The 18,907-nt window shown below is 48.5% G+C and overlaps 1 protein-coding gene across 1 annotated transcript; it reads right to left on the bottom strand.

Annotated features, from left to right (window-relative positions):
• Positions 1-9,030: 9,030 nt before the first annotated feature.
• On the bottom strand, positions 9,031-16,475 carry RAD51 (RAD51 recombinase). Its single transcript, XM_009985134.2, has 9 exons — positions 16,381-16,475; positions 15,285-15,422; positions 13,999-14,116; positions 13,372-13,463; positions 12,378-12,472; positions 11,064-11,177; positions 10,268-10,397; positions 9,883-10,004; positions 9,031-9,597 (listed from the first exon to the last, which is right to left on the bottom strand). Exons 1-9 carry the CDS (start codon positions 16,465-16,467, stop codon positions 9,474-9,476), a joined length of 1,020 nt encoding a protein of 339 aa, XP_009983436.1. The 5' UTR covers positions 16,468-16,475; the 3' UTR covers positions 9,031-9,473.
• Positions 16,476-18,907: the final 2,432 nt, after the last annotated feature.

Here is an 18,907-nt window from a genome sequence, read left to right as displayed (position 1 = left end):
GGATGCGGCGGCTCTGCCCAGAGTCGGGGCTCGGAGCTGCTTTTAAAGATGCTTCCGAGGGGGACGAGCCTCTCCGCTCCGGGGGGAGCGGAGAGGCTCGTCCCCCCCCCCAACAAAAGGGGAGGGAGCGATGCCCGCTGGAGCGCTCGCTGGTTTGCAGAGCCTGGCCACCCCCCCATCCCACCCTGCTTTTTTTTTTTTGGGTGGAATTTGGGCTCTGGAAGAGTTTTTCCCAATCTGGATGTCGGCTCCATCCCTGTGCGGTGAGTCCTGCGGGGGGGAAACCTTCCTGGGGGGGGGGGAACTCCACAAAACAAACTCCATCGTTTTTTTCCTCCCAGTTGTCGGCGTGGGGAACAATAACGCATCATTAGATTAAACTGGGATTTTTTTGGCTCCTGCAACGCGAAATTTTGTTTTCCAGCTCACGACGTGGCGTGAGGTTAGCCTGTAATTCCTGCTGGAATGAAAAAAAAAGTAATAAATTAGTAGTACTACTAGTAATAGTGGTCATAATAATAATATTAACAACAATAATAGTAATAATAATAACAGCACGATGCCATAACCCTTTTCAGCCTAACTCTGCTACCCCAACGATCATTTCAGCTCACGACGCCTCTTCCCAAACAGCCTCCTTCCATGACAAGTCAATAAATTCTTTTTTTTTTTTTAAAGAAGTTTTGCTTTATTTGTTTTAAATTGTCCCGAGAGGGGGGGAAAAAAAAAAAAAGGTGCTGTGGTCCAACCGCCGGTCTTTCCAGCAGTGGAAATACAGAATGAAGGTATTGATCATTAATTAGGGATTGATAATTAATTAAGCTTTTAAGAATTAAGGGAGGTATTTGAAAAGGAAAGAAGGGAGTATCCCACAGAGGGGGGGTCTGCTCCCCGTTTGGGATTGCAGAGCAGCTCCCTGCACCCCCCGGCACGGGGGGGACACGCTGGGTGGCTCAGGGCTGAAGGGAAACGCCGTCCTGGGCTGGGGGGGGAGGAAAAAGGGATTTTGGGGGCTCATCCAACTTGGTGTCTCCCATTTTATTTGAAAAACTTTCATTTTGTTACATATTTATGTATTTATATAGATGCATTTTATAAACAAATAAAGGATTGTGCAGATGAGCAACAGCCTAAAGATGGTTATGGTATAACTCTTTATGACTTCATATATTTTTCTTTTTTTAATTTTTTTTCGGTCTTTTTTCAGACTGGTTTGAAACCAGCGGCTCCATTCCCTGCTCAGCAGCACTGGTGTCGATGCGGACACATATAAATACAGACACAGAGACATAAATCTGTAAATGCCCAAATATCAACATACACTATATAAACATTTAAATATAAATTAAAGCTGGTGTAGGAAATGTGCAGGGGAACAGGAGGAACCGCTCGGCTCCAGCAAGGCTGAGCCTGAAGAGGGAAACAGGGACCGAAAAAGAGATGGATGTTGGATCAAAATGTTGGGTTTTTTTCACTTGGAATGGCCTGTGGGGTGACAAGCAAGAGACTAAGTATGATAATTTCATTTATTATTAATATGAGAATACGGATAATAATAAGCATGACCTCTAATAGTCTTGGGTTTTCACATGTTTTTTTTTCTTTTGCTTATTTTGTTTTATTTATTCTTAAATTTGATTATTGTTAGGTTAAAAGTCTCAATGGACACGAGATAATCTATTTTTTTCTGAAGGGGTCCGAGCGACAAGCTCATCCCAAGTAACCAGGAGTCCCGTATCGCTCTAAATCTGTTTGCAATTTGTCTTGCAGTGTAGTCAGGGAATTCCTTCCAAGACAACCAAAACCGTTAAGTGTCAGCGTTAAATCCTGGGGCTGTTTTCGGCGGAACTCCTCGCCCATGGTGCCAAATCTCACCAGGGAGCCCCCGGGCAGCCCTTCGGTGGGGCTTTGAGGAGACGAAATCTGGGCTCCTGCCGCCTGGAAATCTTATTTGCAGGGATAAACAACAGGGACTGGGTGGTTGGATTCTGCTCCTGTTTGTTAAAAAAAAAAAATAAAAGTGTTATTGCTGTTAAGTGCAGCTGATGTCGGCGCTGGGACGTGGCTGCGGGCACCCGGGGAGCGCAGAGCTTAAACCTGGCATACCTGGGGTGCTCCAGTTCCCTAAGACATTCTGGGGGGTTTTCTCCAAAATAAGGGTCTTTCCCCCCCTGCCCACTCTAAATTTCCTTGGAAAAGGTCCTGGGGAACGGTTCAGTCGGCAGCCTCGCTGCTTCTCCTGCCTTGGCATCATCCAACTCCCAAACCTTTCACATCCTGCCCTGCCTGAAGGTGACCAGCAGAAACAACCAGGAGCAAAACCCGTCCCCGGCTCCAGGGACACGTCGCGATTTCCCACCAGTTTTGGGGCGGCTGTGCTCCCTCCGGGCAATTTCCACCTCCTCTTAACTATCTTGACCACTTACAGCCTGGATCACCTTTTTTCCCCCCGCTTTTCCTAACTGAGAGTCCTCCTTACACAGAAGGAAGGAGGATGTTCTCCCTTCTGGCATCGCCAGCGTGATATTTACCCCACTTTTACACCCACCCTCTACAGATGCCGTTTAGGTGCTTAACCTGGCCCAGACCCGCCCCCCTTAGGTGCCCTCTGTGGTTTTCCCATTATTTAATAACTCCATGGTGACTTTTTTTTTTGGCTGAGGTCTGACTTTGCAGATTCCTGCTGCCAGCAGTGAGCTTTGGAGCAAGCACAGGATAAATAGAGAAAGGAACGTAGGAAAGGGTTCGGAAATCGATCAAAGAATCAAAAAACTCCACCAAAACCCAAAGGGAAGCGAGCCCCTTGGGCTGGCGGCCACCTACGAACCAGAAAAGCAAACACGGATGAATTAAGTGCCTAAAAAACCACGATGTGGGATGGGAGGAGAGGGTTCCTCCTTTAAATTAAAAGCACATTTGGAAGAATAAATCCATTGTAACATCTCATTTCCCCCTCCTTGATCGGCTTACGTGTTGTCTAGTCGGATTTTAAACTGCTCCGGGGAGGGGGGGGGGAATTTTTCATCCCGTGTGGTTATAAAGATCCCGATTTGGCAGCCGGAGCCTTTCCTCGGCCCCGGGATTGCGGAGCACCCCTGGGCGGCTCTCAGGGGTCCCGGGGTGCAGCCCCTCGCCGGGCGCATCCAGCTGCTGCCCCAAGCACCCTTTAACTGGGATTGTTTTTCTGGTGGGGGAGGACACGCAAAACCCAGAAGAATTGGCTTTAGACACTTTTTTGGGGAGTCTCCTCTCTCCTCTCCTCCCTAAACTCTCGCTGGTGTAATTTTCGCCTTCCCTGGCTGCAAATTTATTTCCCAATAAATGGTGCATTGAGAGTAGTCGTCGTGCTGAGGGGGTTTCTCGGCCAGGCTGTAACACGGTGCAGAGAGGGTCCCATCACCCTCCCCCCCCCATCATTTACTGCCCCAAAACTCACACCTTTTAGGCTAAATTCACCATTCTGCTTCTCCAGTGTAAATCTCTGCAACGAGTCGGACTTAGGAAGGATCCAACACTCCAGCCCAACTGGTTTGCCTTCTGCTATGGGATTTTTTTGGCGGGGTGGCAGTGCCAATCCCTTGGCATCGCGGGTGTTTTGGATGTAAACCGCCACCTTGGGTGCGTCACAACTGGCACGAGGTCGAAGACTTGGGCACTGCTCTTGCCCCACGGAGGAGCCGGGGCACTGTGGGGCTGCCCGCGGGATGGCTCACCCGCTCCTCTGCCTCCTCTCATGCCATTCCAGAGCTGTAACTGAGAAAAACGGGTGATGATTTGGCAGTCAAGGCATCCCAGGGAACGCTCCCGAAAGCCTGGCGGTCGGTTGAACCCCGGAAAGCCCACAGAGGCTGGAGGGGAGGTGGTTGGCATCCGCGAGCTCCGCTAGCAGCCTCGGAGTCTCTTGTGTTGGCTTTTGGTTTGGGGTTTGGTTTTTCCCCCCCTCCTCTCCCACTGCGTCCAGTTCTGTCACCCAGCCAGGAGCCCAACTGAACTGGGTAAGCAGGTGGATCATATTCCCATACGGATTTTCTGCTCCAGCAGCAGCACAGGACGCAGCCGACGTTTAGGGAGCCCGGAGCACCCAGGGCTCACGTCGGGGCGGGGGATTTTGGGCTGGTGTGAGGCACAGGGGGATGCCCTTGCCAGCACTTCGGCCACGCTCGGGGGAGTTTTGGCACAGTCCTTCCTTCTCCTGCTCCTGGTTTGTTCCTGCAGCTCCCGCGCGGTGCCGGCTGCTGTTGCCCACAGCCCAAGCGCCGGGGACCTATGGGTTTGCTGAGAGCTGCTGGGAGGTGGCTTTTTTGGGGACCTTTGAGGTCTTCTTGAAGGTGTGATGAGTTTAGTCCTCTGGAGGCTTCATCAGCGGCTGCCGGTGAGAGCGGTGGCTTCGAGCTGCGGGGAGTGAGCGCGGGGAGCGCTCGGGATGGTCACACAGACGAGCTCGTGAAGGAGCTCGTGGGCCAAGGTGTGGGCCAAGCAAAGGGAAGGAGCTTTTCACGCAGCAGGGAGTTACACCATGGAGCTCGTTACCCTTTCTCTCCATTGCTCCTCCATCTATGTCATGACTCGAATCTATCCAAACTCTATCTGAAGAGCTTCAAGCAAGCTTGTTGCCCTGCTTGATGCTACGACACGACCTGCACTGCATTCGGAGCTGCCTGGGGCTTTAAATTTGCTTTAAATTAACCCATTGTACACAGTTTCAGGAAAAATCGGGGTGGGGAACGTTGTGTTTTCAGAGAGCAAGTGGCCAGCAGCGCAGCTGGGTGGCGGATGCGGAGTCCTGGGTTCCGGAGGAGCTCACCCAGGGTCTGCCCTGGTCACCAGCTGCGGCAAAGGCAGATGTGGTTCTGCATCTGGGAACTGTTGGTTTCTGTCGACAGCCTCAAAAACACCCCAAGATGGGGTCAGGGTGGGGTACACGATGCTGGAGACGTCTCACGGGTGGCAGCTGCACATCCTGACCTCCATCCTGACCACCATCACCCTCCATCCCATTAATTTTAAGGACCTTTTCTCTGCGTTGGTGGCACAAATGCTGAATTCTGATGGATCAATGTGCCCGTGTGTCGCTCAGCATCCTGGGCTGCAGCTCCATGGATGCCATTACATCTTCCACAGCCAGGAGGAAATGGCCTGCCTTTTGTAGGCAGGGTCTCAACCTTAGTTAATTAGTTAATTACTCAATTCATGCCAGCTGGGTAATAATAATAAGATGCCATACCTGTGCTCGACGTAGGGAGAGCTGAACCACCCCAGGTCATGCAGCTGGACCGTGGTGGCCTCGAGATGCGCGTGGCTCCAAAGGGACACGGCAGGAACCCTTCAAACCGTAGGGGCTGGCGGAGATAACGGGAGCGAGATCGAAGGCAACACCTCCTAAAGGCTGGATTTACAGGCAGGAAGGTTAAGTGACTCTCACCCTCCTCTCTAGCAGGAATTCGAGATTTTTTGGGTTGTGAAACAAGGGCTACAAAGAAAATAAGGTCTATTAAGTGATAGAGAAGGAAATTAAATCCCTTGGAAATAAACCAGTCCTAGAATTCCTGCTCAAAGCTGACGATGCCGGTGCACGCAGGGATGCCACACACGGGCTGGCAGCCCTTCTTTCCCTGTAATTAAAAGCCATTCGAGGGATGTTTGTGTGCTGGCAGGGAGAGGGAGAGTGTCCTGCCAGTGAGAAGGCAGGCTGAAATGTGACAGTCCCCCCCCCCGCTGTCCCCCCCAGGATGTGTCTGGGGGGATAATGGGACAATCACTGCTCCTGTCCACTGGCGGCTGTTTGCGGATGAGCTCCGGACCAGCTCCCCTCGGGATGGAGGAGAGATGAATGGGATGAACGTGACGGGAGGGCTGCCCGTGGCACGGCGGAGGACAGGGCTACATGGCGCAGCGTGAGACACCAGCCCCTCTCCAGCCAGAGTGGTTTTCCATCCCTGAGGGCTTTCCAGCCAGCTCCCACCTCAGGAAAGGCACCTTTAACCCAGCTCTGGCCACCAACAGATGGGGAGCGCGCACAAGATGTGGGATGGGAGGGGAAACCTGGGAGCAGGGTCAGAAGCAGAATAAAAATACCCCGAACCTGCTTCGTTCCGGGGGGGCAGCTGCGTTTGCTTGTTAGCCCGGTCAGCTGGACCCGCAGAGCCCTTCAGCACCTGCAGCATCCCTGATCCTTTTGCCCAGGCTCTAATAAATTCACATTTCTGCATTTCTGGCAGCTGTCGAGTGCTCAGGTTTTTATTGCAGCTGGAAATACAGACTGCTCTCCCTCTCCTCGCTTCGCTTAGTGCATCCCCGTGGAAATCCCGGCACTCCTGGGCTTCACCCTGAACACCCCCAGGGCTGGCCTGCCTCGCGGGAGCGTGGGCTCACGCAGGCAGCTCTGAGCTCCCCTTTCCATGAGGCAGGTCGTCTGCTCATCATGACCCTCGTCTGTTCACCATGACCCTCTTCTGCTCACCATGACCCTCTTCTGCTCACCATGACCACCTTCTATTCACCATGACCCTCTTCTGCTCACCATGACCACCTTCTATTCACCATGACCCTCTTCTGCTCACCATGACCCTCTTCTGCTCACCATGACCACCTTCTGCTCACCATGACCCTCTTCTGCTCACCATGACCACCTTCTATTCACCATGACCCTCTTCTGCTCACCATGACCCTCTTCTGCTCACCATGACCCTCTTCTGCTCACCATGACCACCTTCTGCTCACCATGACTCTCTTCTGCTCACCATGACCACCTTCTGCTCACCATGACTCTCTTCTGCTCACCCCGACCACCTTCTGCTCACCATGACCCTCTTCTGCTCACCATGACCCTCTTCTGCTCACCCCTACTACGCTCACCATGACCACCTTCTGCTTGCCCCGACCACCATTTGCTCGCCTCAACCACCATCTTCTCACCCCAACCACCATCTTCTCACCCCGACCACCTTCTGCACCCCCCAGGTGCTCTGTGCTGTGCCGTGCTTGCTGGGCTTTTCCCTCTATTTCACACACTCAAGCACCTAAAGCAAGTCACGCAGCAAAACGTACATAAAATTGACTTTTATTGTGCTTTCTGTCCCAAGATCAGTTTAATCAAATATCAAGAATATTAATTTCACTTTTCTGTCCGAGGCACAGCACAGAACGGGACCCCACAGCCACAGGCTGGAGCTGATGGTGTTAAGCTGGAGCCGTGCTGGAGCTCAGGAGCTGTGACCAGCCAGGCTCAAAGATTCACTTTCATTTCAGAGTTTTTACTCTAACAAAGAGTAGAGATTTGCAAACAACTGTACTTTTCTCTTTTTCTAGCAGATTTAGATGTTTTTAAGATACGCGCTGGACCATGAGTGATTAAAGGATCATGTTTTATACAAAATATGGGACAAAGAAGTACAGTCAAGTTCTCTTACAAACAAGCTTCTGACAAAGAAAAATAAAAATCATAGAATCATGATTCAGGATTTATCCTCAGGAAAAAAACTAAGCAGCAGTAGAATACAACCAGCCTAATAAAAATGAATGCTTTTAAGTGAAATTGGAAGTCTCGCCGTTTATTTTCTCAAAAAGGTGTGAAGATTTCTCCCCCTCCCCAAAATCCAAGACCACCGTGCTGACAGTTGCTGCACAGGGAGAATAAAACCATCCCCTTCGCACTCAGGTTGCTGCCGAAACCTTCGCTGCTGGTTTCTGGTGAGACGTTCTAAATATTCCGGATGCACCTTTAAGCTGCAGCATTCCCTGTTTTTCTTAGTTGTTTGAAGCCTCAAGGTTAGTTATTAAATCCCCCTTTTTGTCCTGGAAGCCTCAAGGTTAGTTATTAAATCCCCCTTTTTGTCCTGGGTTTAACCACTGGACAACCAACCAACTACAGAGGGCTCCCAAGTGTGTTTAAAGCCCCCGATCCGAGCTGGTTATACAGATATTTTCCGCTTTTCCTGGAAGAGGACACGGCCCACGTGAGCGAGACAGAGTGAAGAACGATGGAATTGTACAGCACAGAGACACCAATTTGGATTTTCAAGTTTCTCCTGGAAATAAAGGCTGAGCTCCCGTTGTACACGGCCACTGTAGACACAGTAGTGGGAATTAAGAATTGGTCCCCGTGCTCAACCTCTGCTGCTAAAAGGACTGAACATCTCAGGTCCCTTCTGACGAGCTCACCCCCAATTTAACCCCCTCGTTAACATTTTAATGTGGGTTTTGACTCCTGAACCTCGACGGCCTTTGGCGCACGCCCTGCACGGAACCAGGAGACGCTGCGTGGCGATGCAGGATTTAGGAAACAAGGGTGCCCAGCTCTAAACAGGGCAGCAGACAACTCACCATGGCAGGAGATTGAGTCGCCCAGCACAAGTGTTTATGTGCCTGAATAAACGAAGCTCATCCCTGCCAGCCTGCCGGAGACGGCTGGATCCCACTGACTGTATTCCCCATTATTTGTCCCAGGAAAATTGTGCTAAAGAACGAGGAAAATGCTTTCTGCTGCCAGCCACCACTGTGGTATTATTCTCTTTAATCAAGTCTAGAGTAGTTCACAATTGCACAGCTTATATAAAAATAGTGCATAGTATAAAAGAAGCTTTTTAACCCCAAAAATCTCTTAAAAGACATCTACAGGGTACTTAGAGCAGAGTGGCACTGCACATCTCAAATCCAGGAGGAGACGATGCGTTTTGTCAGCGTTAGGGGAGAGAAAAAAAAAAATCCAGACTGACATCCATAGAAGATTTATGCACCTTCTTCCTACTTGAAGATAAAAAAATGCCTCAGTCTGAATTAAGCCTGGCTGAATCCCAGAAACCTGTAATGTCGTCAGTATTTTCATGGTCCTTTTTATTAAAAGCAGGTTTCCACAGAGAATTAATGAAATACAAAAAAAAGGTAACTGAAATCTAAACTAACAGTTCCCAAAAACCAGCATCTTGCAGCATCCAAACCAAAACGAACATAAAGATTATGGATTGTGATCATCATCAATCCCAGCAATATCCTCAAATTCTATCGTATCACAATGATATTGTGGAATATCATTCTGCTTTATTTTATAATTAAAGCAATCCATTAAGTATTTAAGTCATCACTTTTCTTATTTGACAAACCCACTAATGCTTCTTTGAATTCTCCAAGTTATGAACTACGGCCACATACTCTTGGATTTTTTTTACTGTGCTATGGCCACCGGTAGAATCCAGCTGGAGCGACACCGTGAGGAAAATACAAAGGCTACAGTCCTCTGAAAACGTTCTCAAGAAACCACGTTAATCTAACATGTGACTAAAGCCCAAGAGGGTAGATCTCTTCCAAGCAACCCCTCCAGACGTGTCTCAAAGTGGACTTCTGATGGACTCCTCTGCTGAAATACAAGAGATTCCTCTCCAGCATTTGTGTTGGGAAAGCATCTGCAAGGTGCCACGGAGAAAGGAGCCTTTTACAGACACCTAGTCTTGGGTTACACGGGAAATGAAACGGAGCCGTCAGTCTTTAGCGTCTCCCACTCCGTCGGCGTTGATAGCAAACATCGCTTCGGCCTCGGGAAGGCAAGGAGAGTCATAGATTTTACAAATTCTGGTTTCACCTCGGCCTTTTCGCAGATACAGCCTAACGGGGAGAAGGAAACAAACCAGGTAAGGGCGTCCAGCCTACTTTCGTTATCATCATCATTAAAACATCATGTCAGTACACGAACACGCCGCACCGCGGAGCTGCAAGGACTTCTGAAGGTGATGTGTAGGGTTTGCTGCAGATGAACAACAGCCACTTGCTGAGAAGCAGCCTGGACTTGCCACTGAGAGACCATGCAGAAACCCAGAACGTAAAGGGACTTGGTGAGTTTCACACAACCTTCCCAAACAAGGCTACTGGAAGGACCATCTGTTCTCTCACCTGGTGGTGGAAGCATGTGCTATGATATTCCCTCCGATGGGCTTTTTGGGATCTGCAGCAAACATGGCCGCTCCGTCTACCTGTGCCACCACTTGGTTAGTGATCACAACCGCCACGCCGAACTGGAAGGAGAAAAGCGACAAACAAAAACCCATTTATTTTCCACAATCTGAACAAAGGCGGGTAAAACAAACCCCAAAAAAGGACACGTGCACTTCTGCTGCCCCGTCAGCTGTCCACATTCCTCTGTCCTGCCTCTCAACACAAAATGGACGCAGGCGTTGAGCGGGCACAAAGCCATTTGTACAAAATTGCTAAGTTTTACAAGAGAGAGAGAATATTGATGACCAGTCCTTCAGAAATTAAAGCAAAATTCATCGTTTACCTCATCTGCAAGCCGAAGCAGCATCCGCAGAAATCTGGCCAGATGCATCTGCCGAGCTGACAGCTCCCCTCTCCCGGAGTAGTCCGTCCGATACAGGGCCGTGGCGCTGTCCACGATCAGCAGCGCGTACCTGGAGAAATAAGCACAAGGGTCTCACCAACCCTTCCAGGCAGATTGCCAGGCTGCCCACAGACGTGGATGCGAGCTCCTCTCGGCCTGCCAGCTGGCAGAATTATTATTTTTATCAACGGCGACTTGACACGTAACATTCAGACTACTCACCAAACAATAAAACCCAGTAAACACAAAGGGAGTTGCTGCATGATGAAAAATTTAGATTTATTGTACTCTTACAAACTAGCCCAGAATGTAATGTTTTGACGCCAGATATCCTGTGGACAGATTCCCACACACCCCATACCACCACCTTCTTCCAAAGGTGTCCATAAATCTTATTTTCAGACTACAGCTGTCTGCGCAGGTTTCCTCAGTGCTTAGCGTGCTCTACATCGACACTCTTTATTTCTGAAAGTAATTATAAACTTTCTTTAAAATCGTTGCTCAGGGTGGCACTTTGTCAAATAACACCAGTTGTCGCAGACGCGGTCAGTCGCTGCCACCCACCCCTCCAGGAGCACGAGGTGGGGACTGATGACCACCTGCTGACACGCCAAGCTCCTTATCCGGATGTGCCAAAGCACAATCCAGTTTGTCACAAAACCTGATCTGATGGGAGCTGAGCGCTGGAGAAAGCAAGTTATCACACAAATCATTCCATCTACACCAGCCTCCTCACCGGGACTCAGCCATCATCGCAGATGCCTGGTACAGGAGCTGGGTCTGATGATCCGTGTTAAAACCGCGAGCGTACGCCACGTTGTCGAGGACATCGCTGCCAGACAAGCCATACCTGGAGAAATCAGTGGGGGAAAAAAAAAAAAAAAGGAAAAAATCTTTAAGTGCCACGGTGTCGGCATCAGTGGCTGAAGGTGGGGCAAAAGGCACAGAGCCCAGCCTCCGTAAACCGAATTAAAACTTTATTTTCTGCCCCAAACAGGCTGTTAGCTATGTAGCACGGTAAGACAAAGCAGACATGCCAACAGGAAAGTTCTGATCAGTATCTAGGTGGAAATACCTTTCAAAACCATCATACCACTGAAATCGTTAATCTGAAGCTTAGCTCCAAACTCCAACCTGAGTAATCCCGCATCTTTAAAATTCCTCTCCCACTTCAGTCAGGTGTGATGTGCTTCACGCCCCCTCCCCAAGTGTGGGGCTACTTTTCTGTTCAAGCTGACACAATTTCAGCAACTGATAAACAAAAACTACTTCAACCCAAGCTCATGGAGTTGCACACATTCCTGGATATTTAATTGAAACAACGATCACAGAGAATTAAGCCCCACAGAAGCAATTTTAATTTTGAGAAAGTCTAAAAAAAAAATTACAAGAAGTAGCTCCTTTTTCTAAGGTACAGAACCAGTGGTTCAGGCTTTTAAGTCTGACCAGAATCTCTGTGTAGACAGCAGAATTTTCATTTGGGCAATTAACTTTTACTTTCCAATTGGTATAAAAAAAACCACATCAGAACGTTCCGAGAGAGAGGCAGGAAATGACAAAACAGCTTTTCAACTGGGCAGGGGATGCTCTCACATTTCCTAAAAAGAACGTTCCAGCTGCTGTTGTGATGATATTTTACATAAGAATCTTTGCTTCCAGGTAATGCTATTGGGAGAATTTAGGAAAAATCTGGGAATGTATTTCACTAACAGCAAAACTGAACTTCAAAGAGACACTAGTAAGTAGTGAAGACATCACATTCCAGGGGCCGACGACGTTAGCTGCTGTCATATCCAAAACTAAAAACTGATTATAAAATACAGCTAACGAAGCAGCCTAACATGCATGTAGGTAGACAGACAACTAGAACACAGAAAAAGGTTTGTTTGGTTGTTTTTTTTTTTTTTAGGAATAGTTCTTACTGCAACAGCCCCACGGAATTAAGGAGACGGGCTAGTTTACACAGTGATCCTTGTTAGCTAAGTTGTCCCAGAAGTAAATGATTCCTTTCCTCAGCTACTGTCAGTTTACCTCTGGCCCCAGCACAGACCTTTCAGCCACAGCGAGCAGACGTTCCGGCCGGAAGGTCCCCTCCGTGTCAATATACATGGCTTTTCCTTCGCCACCGCCTCGGTCAATGGGAAGCTAAGGGAAAAGCAAATGAGCCAACATGAAATAAAGCACTGACAAATAATCCAGTCGTTGCCTTGTGCCCTCTGCTGATACCATACAGAAATAACACGGCGAGCTACTGTGATTGAAGTCGCATTTATCTGGGAAAAGCGAGCAGAAAGATTCCCGTTTTCCATCTCTGATACTGACACAAGGGGACAGGTGCTTAACTCTGAGCTGGCAAGTTTGGGTGCGTAAGGGTGTTAACTAAATGACCAAATTAAGCCCAAAGTTCCTAATATTCTATGAAACAGCAACCTCTAGAAAGTAATAAACACTAGAATTTGTTTAAATTAAGATTAGAAAAAAGGTTACTCGAAACTGATCTACTGTTTGATAGCAAGAGCCAGCTGAAGGCTTTTACGAAAATAAAATGAAGTAACCTTCAGATACATCAGGGAAAAAAAAAGCAGTTAGTCGAAGAAACTCCTTGAGCCCAACACAGTTTCTCCTCTCTTCTCAATACTTTGGGTGACAACACAGGTTCTCAGCAGCCTAGGGCACCTGAAGACAGATCTCTGCATCTAAGATCTGGAATTACGCTACAAGGCTAGCGTGTCAAATCCTGTTGTCAGAACACTGAGAGTTAAAAAAACAACCCACAAACAAAAGAAAAAGCTACAGAACATGTCAAACACAGGCAAAAACCATCACAAACTTAACTGCTGGTAAAGTAATCCTAGTAGGCAGATGGAGCATGAAACAAAAGATCCCAGCAAGCCGCAAGCACAACCAAGGGTGCTGCAAATACTCACATTCTTTGCAGCTGTTTACAAGCATCACGTTTGTACTGGGTGAGAAGAGTAAAAACCAGCAAATATCCAAGAGCTGTTTTGTCTGAATACTTGATTTTAACCAAGTAGACTACTCACTTGACAGGTTACTGCCAGGGTATGACACAACTGGGTTTTTCCAGTACGAAACTCCCCGAATAACTCTGTTATGGATCCTGTTTCTATTCCTCCTGAAGGGAAAATAATAATAAAATAATTTTTTAAAAGGCCACATACTTCAAACAAAGACCATGTATAAAGCGTTACGTTTACAGAGACTCAGTTAAACACTTAATTTGGTTAAAAGTTTCAAAACTCTCATTGGAAAAACCAGTTCTCATGCTGAGGTTTGTTCATGTTGCAGATCAGAAGTTGGGGTAAGTGTATTTTTGACAAGCTGACGGGACTAGTTTTGTGGTTTTGATTACAAATAGGAATGGGGAGATGACGATACCCGGTTTTGTTTTCTTGAAACAGGTCATAGACTAGAAGAAAATAAACTAGAAACATCCCAAATGAACCGCTCTGGGTACAGCATCACGACTAAAAGGATTTAAAACTATTTCAACAGCTTTTAAAAGAAAATCAAGTGTGATACGAGAGAGCAGAACCTTTTCATTCAACCAGAACTCGTGCGTGTCGTGTGTTTTTGTCCAAGGATCATGTTCATAGAAAAAAGCAAACAGGCAGAGAAGGCTAACGGATAAAGAGAAATAACGTTATCACCTTGAAGAAGTTTATCAAGTTCTTTGGACCCAGTGGTGATCTGGATGATCTCTGACCTTCGCTGGTGGAATTCCGTTGCTGTGGTGAAACCCATGGGAACCAGTTTAGCTGCTTCAGCCTAAAGAAAACCAAACTAAGCAGTGCAAGGAGTGTTCATCTCATTCGTTTACCCCCACTAATCAATACTGTCGTTTTCTATTTTGTGAAATGGAGAAGCACCTATGTAATTTGATGCATATGTTTTATTTTACAGACCCTATATTAGTTGGTATCTCTGAAAAGAACTGAAATTCCAATCAAAGAAAAAAGCTTCGACATCCATTTTACGTATTTTATGGAAATCTTCCCCCCCTTGCCTGATGCCTTTTAGTTCAGTTCTGTCCCTGTGAAACTTGAAACACTTCGGATGGGCGCACAGCCTGTCAGGAATGCTGTTCCTAACAGTGAATAAACACGCAAAGTAAGAAAAGTATTGGAGCTGAACATCGTGCTAGGTCAGATTTCGACGGATGAGAGCTAGTTTGGCCGAAACTCCGCGTTCTGAACTGGAAGATGCTGTGCGATTACAGCTCAGACTTCACTCTCAGTCCCCAGTAGCAAACCCCGGGTCTCACGGTGGGCACCTGAGGTGCACAATTCACGAGAAACAAGAGAAGAGCAGCTGCACCGGGTCAGTCCAGCTGTTTGCAGCACAGTATCCTGTGCTTTGACAACGGCCCGCAGCAGATGCTGAGGGAAAGAGCGTAACAGATCAGGAACCAAGAGACTGACCCTCTATCTGGCAGCTCCTCTGGGTTCAGCTAGCGAGCTTCCTGATCTCAGCCGCGCCCCACAAGCATCACCCTGAGCCCTTTTTTACACCAGTTGGTGTTACAGATGTCTTGGGACATGGAGTTCCAGAACTTCACTACGCCCGTATGAAAAACGACTTTCTTTGCTTTAGGCTTATTTAATCACCACAAGCTCATGACTTGCTTATCACGAGCCTTCTTATCGTGAGAATCGCTGAGCTGGAAATAAGAGCCATCTAGGGCGTGTTCTCCGTGCCTTCCACCATTTTTACAGACTTTTCTAGTAGCCCCTTCCTCTTCGCTTCTTGAAGCTGGTCAAAGCTGGTGGTTTTTTGTCTCTTCTCATCAAAAGTCATGTCATACCTCTAATCATCTCTACTGCCCTTCTCAGCATATCGCTAACAGAGACCTTCCAAAATCACCAGAATACTTTAAGCCAGCAGAAATAAAACTTCTTGAATATCTTGGGTTAAAGCTTCCCCATAGCATCCTTACCAAGATTTTGTCAGCTTTGGCTTCGCTGATGCCTTTAATATTTAGTAGCTCCTTCTTCGGTGCATAGGCAACAGCCTCGACTGTGTGAAATCCAGCTTCTTCTAATTTCTTCACATCATTTGCATTTATACCACATTGCTGAAAGGGAGGGGAGAAAAAAAGGACACACTGAGACATAAATATCTTAATCTAACGTCCACTGAACACCTTCAATTGGCTTCATCAGATCTGGATCAAGCTCTGTTATTACAAGAGAGCATACTGAATGTTACCTCCCTATTCATTTTTGCACAAAAAAACATAAAAAATAAAATCCTTTTACCATTGCAACGTCTGCATAAACTATTAACTATATAGATGGCAGAGAGCAGGCAGAAGATGCCATTCTCTATTTGGTTTAGCAGATATTGGAGATGATCAATACCTGTTAGGAAAGGGTACACAGCAAGGCAACATAACATAAGGTCATGGAGCTGCTGGAGCGGGTGTAGAGGAGGCCACAGAGATGATCCAAGGACTGGAGCACCTCTGCTATGGAGACAGGCTGAGAGAGTTGGGGCTGTTCAGCCTGGAGAAGAGAAGGCTCTGGGGTGATCTCATAGCAGCCTTCCAGTACCTGAAGAGGCTACAGGAAAGCTGGAGAGGGGCTTTTTACAAGGGTGTGTAGTGATAGGACAAGGGGCAATGGATTTAAACTGAAAGAGGGGAGATTTTGATTAGGGATAAGGAAGAAATTTTTCACTCTGAGGGTGGTGAGGCACTGGCACAGGTTGCCCAGAGAAGTTGTGGCTGCCCCATCCCTGGCAGTGTTCAAGGCCAGGTTGGATGAGGCTTTGGGCAACCTGGTGTAGTGGAGGGTGTCCCTGCCCATGGCAGGGGGGTTGGAACTAGATGATCTTTGAGGTCCCTTCCAACCCAAACCATTCCATGATTCTATAAAACATAACTGTTAGCGTATTGGGTTTTTTGTTTGTTTTTTTCTTTTTTTTTGACAAAACACAAGAATGCAGTAACCCAATTTGCAGATACCACTGCGTCTGAGGCCGAAGACAGCGAATTTCTCGACAACTTAGTTTGGAGCTCACTCCCCACCTACCTCCAGCCTGGCGATGAGCTGTGGCCCAAAGCTCTCCTCCTCTGCTGACGTGTCTGCGCTGCCTTCGAGCTGCATCTGCACGGCCATCGCCCCGGGTGCTCGGCACCGCCCTGCCAGCAGAAAACCAAACGGCTCCGTGATGCAACGTAGGCAGAGACGGGCAAAGGAGCTCAGAAGATCCCAGCAGGTCGCCCAAAGCAGCAGGTAATGGCCACCATCTCCCCTCCCGCATCTCCCAGCTCCTGGTAGGTGACTCCTGCCAGAAGCTCCCTCTGTGTGCTTTCCTGGAGAGCATTAAACACCAGAAACAAAAAAAAACAACCCAAAAAAACTCTCCTGTTACCTGGTGAGGAGCAGCAAGAGGCTGAACGGAGGCTCCACAGCACCTAGGGGTGTACAAATTAAAAAATTAATTTGCTGTTAGCAGCGTTTTTTAGCAATCAGCCAGTCGGGCGGCCGCATCAGAAGATGTAGCGCCTGAAACCGGGAAACACCGAGGAGAGGGGCACGATGGAGGCAGGAACAGTCGGGAAAACGACGGGAACGCGGGAATTCACGCGCCCCTCGGCATCGCGCCGCCCGGGGGGGGTCACCCCGGGCCCCCCCCGGCACGAACGGCCCCCGCAGAGCCGGGAGCGGGCGGCAGGGCCCGGCCTGCTGCCCGAGCGGGCCCGTTCGGCGCCGCACCGCCCGCGGCGGCGACGGGACGGGACGGGACGCGCCACACCGCCCCCGGCCCGCCGCTTCCCGGAATTCCAGAGTTCTCCCGCGGCGGACACTCTCCCGTTACCCGATTTTAGTGGTTTATTCCGCGTTTTCCCCTCACGAGCCCGCCTCAGGCGGCGGCCCGGCCCGCCCCGCCCCGCGCGCGGCCTCCCGTTGCGCTCGCGCCCGCCGCCGGTTCGGAGGAGCCCGCCACCGCGTCACGTGACCGCGCCGCCCCGGCGCGGCGTCTTAAAGGGGCCGCTGCCCGCCAACGGGAGCGCGCGTGCGCGGGGGCGCGCCGCCACTACAGCTCGCTCCTGCGTGGAATGTAGACCGCGGTGGTCTGCTCGTAAAGATCGAGCGCGGAGCCCCGCCGTGGGCAGGGCGGTCTTTCTTGTCGTATTCTATTTAATTTTTAATTTTTTTAATGTTTTTATTTTATTTTTTTAGATAAGCATAACCCAAATTAAGCCATTCTACAGGCGAGAGTCCGTTTCCGAGCAACAAACCCCTCTTTCCTACTGTGCCATAGCTCATGCCAGTACCTACGAAGGAACAGCTGGAAATTCAGACACAGCTGGAGTCCCATGGTGGAAGAAGGATAATGAAATTGGAGGGGGAAGAAGTTTTTTAGGTTTGTTTTTTTTTTTTTTTCCCATAAAAATAAATTAGCTACACAAGACCCCCAGTTGAGCAGTGAAAGCTCTTCCCATACATAAAAGCCTCTGTTCAAATATCGAAATTATTTTACATGTAGCACGTTTTATACGTAGCGATTTCACTGACGAGGTAGTGGAGGAGTGGAAGGTGGGACAGGGGGATCCCAGGGACACCTCTCCACCTGTAGGAAAAGTTTTTTCCAGCTTTTCTGCCCTGGTCACCCTTGGAAGCAAAATACTAGGTAAGATGGCCTTGTGTGTGGCAAGCGAGGGTGGTGCTAAATAGCAAACTCCACATTTCACCAGTGTTTTTCATTTTTCCAGCTGAGCAAGATTTACAAGGAATTTCTCCCACCCCCAGCTCTGTTATCAGCCCTGAGCACCAGGACAAAAACGGAGCAGAACCACGTTATCGCAGGTGTGGAGGAGAAACTCTTCTGACACCAGACAAAGCATCATCATCATCATCATCATCATGAAGGGCCAGGCGCATTAGAAACCTCAGCAGAGTTTTTATGCTTTTCATCAAAACGTTTATTAAAGCCACTTTGGTGCTGCCAAGCTCTCGGGAGCATCACCCAAAGATAAAGGACAGGAGCTGGTAACGAGGCATCAGCCCAGCATTAAGCAGATGAGAATGTTTCCATAACTGGCTTAAAAAAGGCTTTTTAAGGACTTAACTGGGAATCTCACAGCACAGAGGAAGACAAGACACCAGTGGGGTTCCCTTGGTACACACATCATACCCCATCCTGACCAGTTAGAAAAGAAAATTGAGGTGAAGACTTTGTGCGTTTGGACCTGCGAGGGTGTACGTGGTGCACATAATTACTGAGTTAATTGTCCTCCACCACACGGGCAAGAACAAGGGAAAAGAGGTGGAGATCTGGACGTGGATTGTTCCCAGGGGACAACAGCCTGTTTCCTCCCTGACCCCATCACGACGAGCTCGCTACCCCACGGGGTCCAAGGGCGTAAATCGTTTGACTTTCCTGTTCATCCTTAGATGGAAAATGATTTCCAAATATGCCACTCTGAAGATACAGCAGGTAAATCCAAATTAACCAGTAGACACGGAATCTATCAGATGCATTTAGCAGCTTAGGCTTGCACACAGCTCATCTGCTTTAACTCCAGCAGTTTTATTTGTGAAGTTTTAAAAT

This window comes from Tauraco erythrolophus, chromosome 6 (assembly GCF_009769465.1).
Source record: "Tauraco erythrolophus isolate bTauEry1 chromosome 6, bTauEry1.pri, whole genome shotgun sequence".
Lineage (NCBI taxonomy): Eukaryota > Metazoa > Chordata > Aves > Musophagiformes > Musophagidae > Tauraco > Tauraco erythrolophus.
This window is presented reverse-complemented; position numbering and strand designations above follow the sequence as displayed.

Bases quoted from the DNA above. Each gene is read 5' to 3' on its own strand.
- RAD51 (XM_009985134.2), bottom strand. From the start codon at position 16,467: ATGGCCGTGCAGATGCAGCTCGAAGGCAGCGCAGACACGTCAGCAGAG. The intron at 14,117-15,284 runs GTAAGGATGCTA...GGTTTTCTTTAG, and splicing joins CCAAAGCTGACAAAATCTTG to GCTGAAGCAGCTAAACTGGT. The intron at 12,473-13,371 runs GTGAGTAGTCTA...CTTTTCCCTTAG, and splicing joins CCCTGGCAGTAACCTGTCAA to CTTCCCATTGACCGAGGCGG.